The 12,157-nt window shown below is 37.0% G+C and overlaps 1 protein-coding gene and 1 non-coding gene across 4 annotated transcripts in view; both read right to left on the bottom strand.

Moving 5' to 3' along the window:
• Positions 1–12,157, bottom strand: part of CCAR1 (cell division cycle and apoptosis regulator 1) — a 41,329-nt gene that overhangs the window by 18,802 nt on the left and 10,370 nt on the right. For 2 of the 3 annotated variants that reach the window (XM_060768887.2, XM_060768889.2), the window contains exons 7-16: positions 10,626–10,740; positions 10,349–10,541; positions 8,028–8,157; positions 7,635–7,796; positions 6,740–6,965; positions 3,871–3,984; positions 3,337–3,503; positions 2,433–2,643; positions 1,523–1,606; positions 657–842 (exon numbers count right to left, since the gene is read on the bottom strand). In XM_060768887.2, coding sequence (XP_060624870.2) covers positions 657–842; positions 1,523–1,606; positions 2,433–2,643; positions 3,337–3,503; positions 3,871–3,984; positions 6,740–6,965; positions 7,635–7,796; positions 8,028–8,157; positions 10,349–10,541; positions 10,626–10,740 — 1,588 coding nt within the window. The remainder of the gene's footprint in view (positions 1–656; positions 843–1,522; positions 1,607–2,432; positions 2,644–3,336; positions 3,504–3,870; positions 3,985–6,739; positions 6,966–7,634; positions 7,797–8,027; positions 8,158–10,348; positions 10,542–10,625; positions 10,741–12,157) is intronic. The other variant, XM_060768888.2, reaches the window with a different exon arrangement.
• On the bottom strand, positions 3,659–3,721 carry LOC132772462 (small nucleolar RNA SNORD98). Its single transcript, XR_009631195.1, has one exon. It is a non-coding gene; the product is annotated as a small nucleolar RNA SNORD98 (small nucleolar RNA).

Genomic DNA, 12,157 nt, shown 5'->3' with positions numbered 1-12,157 from the left:
TTAGCCTGAAGAAGAGAAGGCTGAGAGGAAATATGATAGCCATGTATAAATATGTGAGAGGAAGTCAGAGGGAGGAGGAAGCAAGCTTGTTTTCTGCTTCCCTGGAGACTAGGACATGCAACAATGGCTTCGAACTACAAGAAAGGAGATTCCATCTGAACATCAGGAAGAACTTCCTGACTGTTCAGCAGTGGAACTCTCTGCCCCGCAGTGTGGTGGAGGCTCCTTCTTTGGAAGCTTTTAAACAGAGGCTGGATAGCCATCTGTCAGGGGTGCTTTGAATGCAATATTCCTGCTTCTTGGCAGGGGGTTGGACTGGATGGCCCATGAGGTCTCTTCCAACTCTTTAATTCTATCATTCTATGATTCTAAGAAACCTACTTTTACATTTCAAGTTTGTACCTAAAATAAGGAAATAATAATCACATCATACCTCACATTTGTATAGAGCACTCAACTAAAGTAGATAAAGCATTTTGAACATATAATATAAACGCATTATGCAAACCAAAAACATGCTGAAAACTGGTATTCCCGATGAATATCAACTGATACTCATGAGACAGGATGCACACAATTTAAATCAACTACTTAAACGAATGAATCAAATACTTTCTAAATGCTTTGTATTTAGTCAAAGATATTAAGATATACACCTCTTTGTCATCTTCCGATTTCCTCTCTTCTTCCTCCTCATCTTCCTTTTCAGACTTTTCCAGTTCTTTCTGTTCTTCTTTTTGTTCTTCCACTTTTAACTGTTTTGTCAGGCGGGCTATCAACTGGGATTTCAGGCCCTTTGAGCTGAGAGTTCGGCTTTCTAACTCCTTTCGCAGGTCATTAACCTAGTAAATATTTCAGCCAATGCTTTAAGATTTACAAAACCAAATGAACATAGCTATATATCCTTGTCAATTACTGGAACATAAGGCAAGCAAAATTAGTAGATAATCATAAACATAAACATCTTTCTTTATAAAGTAGCATCCCATGATACAATTAAAGACTTCTCTTAGCAAGATGAAGAGGCAGCATTTTTTTCCAAATAAAATACGGGATCATATCCAGAAGTGAACAAAGGAAAAAAAAACATACTACACTATCTAATCCAGGGGTCCTCAAACTAAGGCCCGGGGGCCGGATGCGGCCGTCCAAGATCATTTACCCAGCCCTCGCTCAGGGTCAACCTAAGTCTGAAATGGCTTGAAAGCACACAACAACAGCAACAACAATAATCCTATCTCATCAGCCAAAAGTAGGCCCACACTTCTCATTGAAATACTAATAAGTTTATATTTGTTAAAATTGTTCTTCATTTTAATTATTGTATTGTTTTTAAGTGTCTTTTGCACTACAAATAAGTTATTCATTCATGTTTTTTTCAAATTATAATCCGGCCCTCCAACACTCTGAGGGACTGTGACCTCTGTTTAAAAAGTTTAAAGGTTTAAAAATCTAATCAAACCTTTAAAAATAGGACTTTGTAATGGAACCTAAACATTCTGAGGTCTGCAGCTGTGGTTACCTTCATTGCCTTTGGATCAAGTTTAGACCAATGGGTAGGAGTAGAAATCTCTTTGGCCTCCCCATCATCCTTTTCCTCTTCATCCTAAAGAATGAAATACCAACATCATTCTTCAAAACGTTTAAAAGCAAAGCTTCTTTGTTTCTTAAATTCTGCAGCTGATCTGGGCAAGGTCACAACTGTTCATCAGACAGTCTTCTCCTAAAGTTATCATTTCAACAAAGCCACATACACACATTCTACTACTTTATAATGGTCAGTGTCGCTCTCACGAGCCAATAAAGAGCCATCTCTGTGAAACACAAAAGGGTGATAAAAAACAACAACACAAAGAACAACAGGGACACGCAGACACTGTTGGCCGCCACTAACCACACAGTGTGTGATATCCCTCCCCCAATTTTCAAACCACTCAAAATAGTCCTCATTTTGTTAGACATTTTACATTTGCCGAAATGCCAATCAGCCACATAGTTTAAAAAAAAACTATGTTATTTCAATATTTTGCCTATTTTTAGAGGCTAACATACAAGAGAAACCTTGACAGGTTTTTTTTTTTTTTGGTAAAATAGCAAAATGCTTAACACAACATTTAAAACTGAATGAATCTCACTCAACAACTGGTCCCAGATTCCAGCAACTAATTCTAGGAGTACAGAGATTTGTATATTGGATGAACAGTTTTAAATTCATTTGTTGTATCAGCACACACTTGTAAGTTAGTACACTAGATGCAATTAAATAAATCAAGATAAAAAGATGCTACACTGCTGAAAGCTGGTTTACCAGTCATTGTTACCAGTTGTGTTCCTCCTAGGTATGTTTGTGGTGTAGTGTGTGCTATGCATTTGTGCCTGTGTTCCTGTGCCTGTGAGAAGCAGAAATAGAAAAAGGGATTAGCGTTCAGTGCCTGTTCTCCATCAGCCTCCTTGCGTTCCCCCTGAAGCTTCTCGGCCAGCTGCTGCTTGTATCCTCGGGAAAGGGTTTCCCACTCTGAGCGGGTGGGAAGGCAATGCCAAACATCCGGGAAAAATAAAACCACTGTCTCCACATGAGCTGGAACCGTACGCCCCTTGTGGGTCTCCTCAGGGCGATGGTAGCGAATCTCTGCAAAACGGTACCTGTTGCAAGGGAAGAAGCATGTTGGAAAGAAAATTCTACAATGCATTTCACAGAGCCTAGATCACTGTCGCACATCAAGTAAAGAAACTTTGCTGCGACAACCTGAATTTCTTCTAAAGAAAAAAATATATATGAAAGCCATATGTTCTCTTTGAAAACGTGTCCAAGTTTTTCCAAGAATCTGTGAAGGAACACATCTAATATCAATTGCCAAGTGGCAATGTATTTTCTTGCACTGAGCTTAAATTGTGGTCCCAATCTGAAAAAAGGGGAATTTCTTTTTAAATTTTCTTTATGACAAAACGGACAATATCTGATTTAACACAGAAGTAGCAAATCCACCAAGAGAAAATATGGCTGCCCCCAAACATCTAATTATTTATAACACGAGAATAATGAAATGAAGTTTTCTTGACGATCTCCTCCAGCTACACGTGAAATGAAAAATATTTGAACATTTAAGCACTGCAAAGGTCACACAACAAAGGCATAATTTTCAAATTCATTGTTCATCAAACTTCTTGGCACCAAATCACTTTTGTATTAACTAGGGCATCACTCTGAGTAGTTTACCTGCGCAGCTGCTGGGTGCTGATAAAGAAAGAAAAACACTGGTTGTATCAAAATAAATTTCAAGGGAACCATAAGCATGCTTTGATTTCTCCAAAAAAAATTGAGAATACAGTACTTACCATTGCGTGCATACACTTAAATCTATCCCTGTTAGAGCCCTGCAACAACGGATAGCAGTTTTAATCAGCACAGACGGGTCTTTTTCTGGGTCAGGTCCATCCAGTGAAGGAGACCAATGTCCACCAATAGCCATCGCTTCATCTTTACCCTTCATGCCCACTAAAAACTAGAAAATAGAGGGCATTTAATTTTAAAACGCTTCTCCAAACTGTAAAGGCATACTGTCTAAAAAAGTTACTGAACATAATATTACTTTTATATTTCAATATATAAGTAATAATTGTAACAATTTATTTTATGTGAATTGTCTTGCATAGGAATGAGTTCAGTTTTTGTTTTCCTCAGTATATTTCAGTAATGGAATAGGTTGAAGCATCATTACTCATTCATTTTGCAAGAGCTCTGTGCAAGGTTTGTCATCTTACAAAAATTCAGTATGCCACAAACAATAACGTTCTATTCTAAGAAATTAGGATATTTACTTTTCAAAAAGGTTCCTTGTAGAAAACATTGATAGAAACTGGAGCTTTTACCTTAATAAGTCTAGCGGGGTGTTGAAAACCATCGCGGACCTCTTGGGGATCTTCAGCAAGGGCACAAGATTTATGGTATAGATCTTCCATGCTAGGACTGGCCATAAGCATCACCTGTTAAAACACCAAGTGAAATAACTAATAAGATAGGGTGCGGAAGCTATTAAACAAAACCAGATATTTTGTAAGGATTTTCTGAATTCAAAGCAGTCTTGATCAAGGTGCGAAGTTGAAAATAACCAATAAGTTTGGGGAGTTTGATAATGAATATTGCAAGTTAAGAAGAGCCATGCTGGATCAGTTCAAGGTAAATCTGGTTGTGTTTTGTAATCAATCCATTGTCTATGACAGTAGTTCTCAACCTGTGGGTCCCCAGGTGTTTTGGCCTAAAACTCCCAGAAATCCCAGCCAGTTTACCAGCTGTTAGAATTTCTATGAGTTGAATGAATGAAAGGTTTTAATGAGATACATTACAATACATATGTCCATATCTTTTATAAGGGGTTGGTTTAATATCTGGTTTGCTAGAACTGAATTAGTGTATCGTGAAATGCTGCATGTCTAAGGTGGGTCACCAACATGAAATGTTTGGATAAATCTGCTCTAAATATTTCAGCCCAAATATCCTTTCAGGACATGACATAGATGCCATCTAACCATTTGAACTGCAGTTAGACATTCAACCATGTTACCAAATGCTTACAGAGCATCATGAAAAAACACTGGGATGTAATGTAACATATCCAGCTTATGAGAACAAGTCCCAGTTTTTTTATTGTCTTCCATTGTATGAAGTTTCCTCTCATTATGGCTTTACTTGCCTCCTAAAATGTAAATAGCTATATCTCTGGTTTATCGTTTGTTTCAAAGAACTCGTTTAATAATTTCCTATTTCTTTCTATATCTAAAAAGGGAAGACCCTTTTTAAGAGGTTTCCATCTCCTTGTTTTTTCTGTTAGTTTAATCTCTAGATTCATCGGGCAGTGATCAGAATCAATTCTCGGCAAAATTTGTATTTTTGTTACATTTATTTGTAGTGATGTTGAGATCCAGATCATATCTATTCTTGACCTTTTTGATGCCTGGCTAAATAATACATACAATCTTTCGTGGTCTCATTTTTAATTCTCCAAATATCTTCTAAATTTAACTCTCGCTTCATATTTATCATAGATTTTGGCAGATCCCCCTTTTCATTATTTTTCTTTCCTGCTTCCTTTTTTGTCCCGTATCTATCTAGATCCTTGTTCATCACACCATTAAAGTCCCCTAATATTATTAATTGGTCGAATTCTTGCTCTTCTATGTTTTTTTTTTCATTTCTCTACAAATTTTGTTTTATATTTATTTAGTGCATATATATTGCAAATTAGTATTCTTTTATTTTGTAATTGAATATTCACCCCTAAGAATCTTCCTTCTTCATCTTTAAATGCCAGATTAGCCGGAATATTTTTGTTTATATATGTCACTACCCCTCTCTTCTTTTCTTGTGCTGCTGCATAAACTGCTTGCCCAAGGTTTTTATTTTCCAAGTGTTTGGTATGTCTACTCATAATATGTGTTTCTTCTAATGCCACAATATATCCTTTTTCTTTTAAACTATTAAAAAATATTTCTTTTATTCGAGTTCAAGCCATTTGTATTGTTAGAAAATATTCTCAAGTCCTTTGACATATTTTCCTTCTTCCTCCTCTTCTTCTAACACGAGCACAAACTGCTGGAAATGCAAAGAAAAAGAAGATTCATATTTCCACATATGGTGGACCTGTGATAAAGCCAAGAAATATTGGAAAGAAGTATAGAAAGAATTGCAAGAAATATTGAAGATAAATATCCCATGGAAAGCAGAACTGTTTTTATTAGGAATGCACGACCTAGAAATAGAGAAAAACACGGATAAACTTTTATTTCTAATGACAATGGCAGCAAGGATTTGCTATGCAAGAAGATGGAAACAAAATGAAACACCAGATGAAGATGAGCAATAAACGAAAATATTGGAGATTAAAAATATGGATAGGCTTACTTTTCTTATGTCAAGGAACAAAGGAATAAACATGAAAGAACCAAATTGGGAAAAGGTTACTGAATACTTAAAACAAAGAAATAAAAAGATTTTGATTCAGTAAAGAAGGATTAGATAAATATAAAAAAGAAGCTAAGTTGAGAGGAGAAGAGGACAGGAAGAAGAGGTTGGAGGGGAGGAAGAGGAAAGAAAGAAAAGAAATTTGGCCCCTAGAAGATACCAGGAAGTCAAAACAACTCTCTATTTTTTATTTTGTTTTCTCTCTTATCTTTTCTTTCTCCTTCCTTCTGTTTTTTTCTCTTTCTTGCTCTTCTCTATTATTTTAATTGTAAATGAAATATTTAATAAAGATTTTTTAAAAGTCCCAGTTTTTGTTTTGAAATATCAGGGACATGTAAGACATGCTGACAAGATGCGAATCGAAGCAGTGCAAATAGACATCGACTGCAGGTTAACATGCAGACTTATGCTAAACCATATACCCACTCCCCAATAACTTAATGTAAAAGCTTCTGAAGCCTCTCTTCGCTGATGTCATTATTTCACACCTGGCTCTTGCTTGTGTGAAATAAGCATAAAGTATGAAATGGCTGTGTGGGAGGGCTTTAGATACTGTTCAGTAAATGGGGGTGGAGGTGGATAGCTGCTGAGCCAGGAGGAAGGGGGGTAGCAGCACTTATAGTGCTTAAAGAAGTACATACGTACACATGGATAAGGGACATTTACACGTGAACATGCCCCCTACAAGATGTCATACAATCAAGCAACAATTGTACCTATGAAACATCAACTATATTGAAGGTGTGGATGTCTCTATGATATTTAGAAAGTTATACACACCTTTGCACTATAAAGATGATCTGCATCTGGGGGGTCCAGTACAGCTATGTTCTTATCCAAAGGATCCACCTCTCTATGCATTACATAGAAGTTGCAATAGTTTCCCAGCTGAAATGGTCTCGACATGGGAAAAGCATCCACCCAGGTAAACTGAGCATCAAAGAAGTCGCTTGGTATGTACAAGTTCTGGTATCGTCGTCTCAATTCCATCATATCACAACTAAGACTTTAAACAGTAAGAACACATACTTCACAATGGTAAAAGGATTTGGAGCTTCAACAGTTCAACACCAGCATTAATAAAACTAGAACTTTCAGCATTACTAAAAAGCAACTCTATTTTAGCAAGCTTGGCTCTGTCTTTTATGCTTTAATACTGTATATTGCAGTTTGAATAGAAGGGATAAAATGTTCCTACTACGAAGACCAGAAATATGCAAAATCATTGTAAAAATGCATTATACAAGAATCAATTTAAAAAAACCAGAAACATAATCTCCTTACTGTAAAGATTTTTTGGTGTGTGGGGAAAAAATTCATATGAAAAAGCATATGTAATTGCATATAATTATTTCAACAATCATACTGATGGGATAGAGAAAATCTGAAGTAAGCAGAAAATAATTTTTACAAGGACTGACTGTATATTCTAGTACATTTTAAACTCAAACAGGAATTCTTGGGTTTCTTTATTTGTGTATGCCTTTTGTTGGTTGATTACAGAATTCTAGTAAAAAAAACAAAGTAAAACCAACATTTGTGGCCATCCAGGTCTTAAAGTCAAAGAAACTTAGGACTCTGTCTCTTTGATTTATCAAGTAGATACTTACGTTTAGGCTATAAGATTCTTTCCATAAACAGAAATAAAATGGAGTGTGACATCCAAGCAACATACCAGTCTAGTGAGAACTTGGAAAACTGGACCGTATAACGGGGAACAACACGCCGTGGCCTTCGAGGTGACCGTTCCCTTTCTCGGCGAGGAGATCTCTCTCTAGAACGTTTTCTCTGTGGTGATCTTTCCCGTGACCTACGTCTTTCACGCTCCCTTTCACGACTTAAACATACATGAAATATAAATGTTTCATTTTAGCTTGGCATTAAGAATGTATTTTAGATGACAAACACGTTACGCTAGAAGTTACAGTGAGACACTCCAATTAATACAAAACCACCCTTTTGAAAGCACCAAATCTGCACATTATTTATATCCAAACTTTTAAAAAAATTAAATTATGAATTCTCTCTAATATGCCAGGAAGATTTGAGTAGAGTTATTGTATCACACCTTCTATCATCTTTTCTGTTAGCCATGGGGTCTCCTCTGTCATTTCGCCCCGAAAATCTGGGTGGTGGATCTAATCTTCGTGCTGGCTGAGGCTGTGAAACTATTCGAACAGGAGGCTGTAGCAAACCTGCTAGGGGGGAAAATCCCACATGTTTTTAATTCTTTTCATATCCATAAGAGTGTTAAAAAACAAATGGTAATGTATTCATCAAATGACCAGTTTAATACTCTTTTAGCAATGGAAAAGTTTACTATAGCTACTGGATTTTTATTATTTTAAATATTAACAATACATTTTTCCACTAAGCAATGCAAGAGAATGATATTCTGTGTTCCAGCAAATATCCAAAGACGTGTCACAAATGAATACACATACATAAAATGTTTCTATTAACTGTGCAATCCAAAGTTATCTGGCAGCCTTAAGAAAAGGGTCTAGATTACAGTGGAAAGGCAACGAATATATTCAAGAGCATATTTACCAAAACAGATAACAGCATGCAAAAGCATTAAGAGTCCTATAAAATCAACTCCAAACCATGTGAACAAAAAAAGAAATCAAATATGATGCAAAATATAGGTCAGTGACACCATCACTTTACTTTTATTCTTTACGAATTTTAACATCTTTTTCTTGACGAAGAAGCCAGTAAAGCTTTGAAAGTGTTTTATGCATTTTGGTTGGACAATCATTGTTTTGTGGATTTTATTTGATTATGAGGAACCACAGAGAAAAAGAAAACACCATTCCCCCCAGACAACAGCTGCTTCACTGCTGCTTAAAAGGCAGATAATCGATATGATCAGGAATAATTTTCTTAAAGAACCAATTAAATTTCATAACAAGTGGAGGAATTCTACAGCACCATTTCAATTTGTCCAAAACAATGCATCCAAAGTCTTTTTGGAACCATTAACATTTAAACAAATTTGTCTGGGAACTTCCTAAAGCTTACTGTGTTATTAATGCTTGATTTTATATTGTTGTGTCGTATATTATATTGTCTTTGCATTTTATGTATTTTGTTTGGTTCTTTTAGGTTTCTGTGTTATATTGTATTGTATTGATGGGCGTGGCCTCATGTAAGTCGCACCGAGTCCCCTTGGGGGAGATGGAACGGAGTATAAATAAAGATTATTATTATTATTATTATTACTACTACTACTACTACTACTACTACTACTACTACTACTGTGACCAGGATTCTGAAGGTATACCTGGTTCCTAATGGATACTCTTTAGAAGGGCTTGACTGTATCCTTCAGAAGAGGTAAAGTATGGGAACTGACTATAAGTGGTCAATGTTTTGTATGCAAACTAAAGCATTGCCCAATAATCTGTAAAAATTTCATTCAAGTCTGGAAACCATGCAGCTTTTGAGGTGGTTTTTTTTTTTTGTTCGTGTCAGGAGCGACTTGAGAAACTGCAAGTCGCTGCTGGTATGAGAGAATTGGCTATCTGCAAGGACGTTGCCTAGGGGACGCCTGGATGAATTGAGGTTTTTATCATCCTTGTGGGAGGCTTCTTTCATGTCCCTGCATGAAGAGCTGGAGCTGATAGAGGGAGCTCATCCGCCTCTCCCCGGATTCAAACCTGCGACCTGTCGGTCTTCAGTCCTGCCGGCACAGGGATTTAACTGACTGCGCCACCGGGGGCTCCAGCTTTTGAGGTAATATTAACCAACATAGGATGCTTCCCAATATGTATATCAGGCTGCACAAACTCCACTGAATCCGCAACAGAATAATGGGGGGAGGGGAGGGTAAGAGAACACATCTCAATGTAAAACTTCCTTTATTTGTTTAGGTCCTATTGAAAAGTTTTGTTTTCTTTCTGAACATGTTCATATACAGTTTAACTGTTGCTTTATTAGTATTATTAGGCTACATTGCAGTGAGCTTATGAGTCTCTTTTCCTTCACATATAAACATCCAAAGATTCTATTCAGATTTTGTAATAGACCAGTGTATCATCTGATCTAAACGAAAACAAGCTATGTTAAGTGAAACCCCAAATAAACCTAACTGAATCTGGTTATCCAACTATGGTTTATACAAACTGTAGTTGCCCGTGTGTGAACAAAGCTGGAAATTGTGACTAGAAGATTCAGGTCTCCTCTCCTGGCCAAGGGAATGCACAAGCTCAAAGCATGGTTTTCTGTAATTTCTGAATACAGCCTCGCTGTCTCAATACAGCTATGAAGTGAGCTGAAGATAATACAGCTTTCCTACCCTTCAGCCAGCAAATTCTTCAACATTAAAATAAGGTCAAAATCTATTGTTAAATGCAAAAGAAGAAATGTCATATTCTGAAAGAATACCTTTCTGCTGTGGCTGTTGTAACAAAGGCTGTGGCTGCGTCTGAAGCAAAGGTGTAATAGAAGCGGCTGTTATTTGTGCCTGCAACAGCGACTGTGGCTGCGGTTGTGCCTGAACACTGAATGCAGTCTGCTGTGCAATGGGCTGAAGTACAGGTGGAGGAGTCTTGAGTAAAGGCTGGGTTTGAGTCTGGTTCTAATGAGGGGAAAAGGGAACGCCTTGTAAATGGGCTTTATGCCAAGCATGTCAACAATAGTCACAGTAAATATTCAAACATACTTGATTTGGTAGGGTCTGAATCCGTTGTGCATTCCATTTGAAAGGCATATTAGGATTATATGTTGCTTCTACTAGAACTCTGTCTCCCACTTGAGGAGTCTTCCCTTTAACAGCACTAAAAATAATAATCACATTATCAGATCTTATGCTTACAAAGAAGATATTCGGTTTAACATTCTAGATATTTTTTATGAAACAGGTCTCCAAATTGCGATGGAGTTTTTTTATTTTTGTTATGCTAAATCAAGGAAATGTTACCAGCTTACTACATTTTTCAATATTCTAATACAGGCAGCACCTGAGTTGCAAACACTAAACTTATGCCACACCTCAGAGTAGACTCACCTTGCTTCAGACACCAAACAGCACACAAGCAATAGTCTTTATGGTTTATTAAAGTAAAAGATAACAAGTTCAAAAAAAGGGAAAAGTATAGTCCAAAGATCAATATAAGATAACACTGGAAAACAGGATCCACGAAGACACAAGCAAGGCAAAGTCCCATGAGAACATGACAAAAGTCCTGAAACCATGAACATGAAAAATGCAAGGTAAATCCTAAGTCTTTTGGCTGAAGCGAGAAGTTGCTCTGACACTGGGGTATTTTCAAACAGCCTGTTTAATACCCTTTGGAAAACATGAAGGCGTTCCTCTGGCCCTTGGCCTTCATCTCTCTCTTGCCAGCGATTCTCACACTTCTTTGAACCTTAAATTCCAAGCTATCAGCTCGATCTAAAGCTCTGGCCTAATCAAGGTCCATTAGTGTTTTCTTGCTCATTATCTGGCTGAGAACAACCGTCCTCCCTTCCTGAATCGAAAAGCACCTGGCTCTCAGTAGTTTCACTATTAACAGCATGATCCCTTACTGTGGGAAACAACTGAACTTCTGTACCCTGTTCTTCCTCGTCTGTCATAGGGACATCGCTTTGCACCTGACTGTGAATCTGAATCCCATCATCCTCATCAGAATCATTGACACTATCACTCTGAGATTCCAGCTGAGTCACAACAACTTATATGAGACTCCTAGTTACAAATGAGGGTGAAACAAAAGGAAGTGAGAGAAATATACTTCTTGGAAGGGAAATTCACTCCTGTAAGAGTTATAATGGGGAAAAGGTGTCTTTACTGAAGCTTTATCACCATTCCTTGTTACCACAATAAGCCAAAATTATCAAGATCCAATTGTCACAGGGACAGAAAGTGAGGTGACATCTTCTGGACAGGGGAAAGTGAGGTGATATCTTCTGAACAGATAACAAAAACAATATCACTGAGTTGTATACACTTCCCTATGAAATTCAAAACTCTAAAAAATGGTTGGAGTTACCCTTAAAATGTACCTGTTCTGACTTACATACAAATTCAACTTTAGAACAAACCTACAGAACCAATCTTGTTCACAACCCAGGGACTGCCTGTAATATAAATGTTCCTTATAGGCTTCTAATAGGTATGACCAACATGAACACCTTTGAGAAATTAAGAAAAAACACTGAAGATTTTTTTGATCTACCCAAGCTTGTGATACA

The sequence above is a fragment of the Anolis sagrei genome, chromosome 3 (assembly GCF_037176765.1).
Source record: "Anolis sagrei isolate rAnoSag1 chromosome 3, rAnoSag1.mat, whole genome shotgun sequence".
NCBI lineage: Eukaryota > Metazoa > Chordata > Lepidosauria > Squamata > Dactyloidae > Anolis > Anolis sagrei.
Note: the sequence above shows the minus strand (reverse complement) of the source record. Positions and strands in the feature narration are given on the sequence as shown.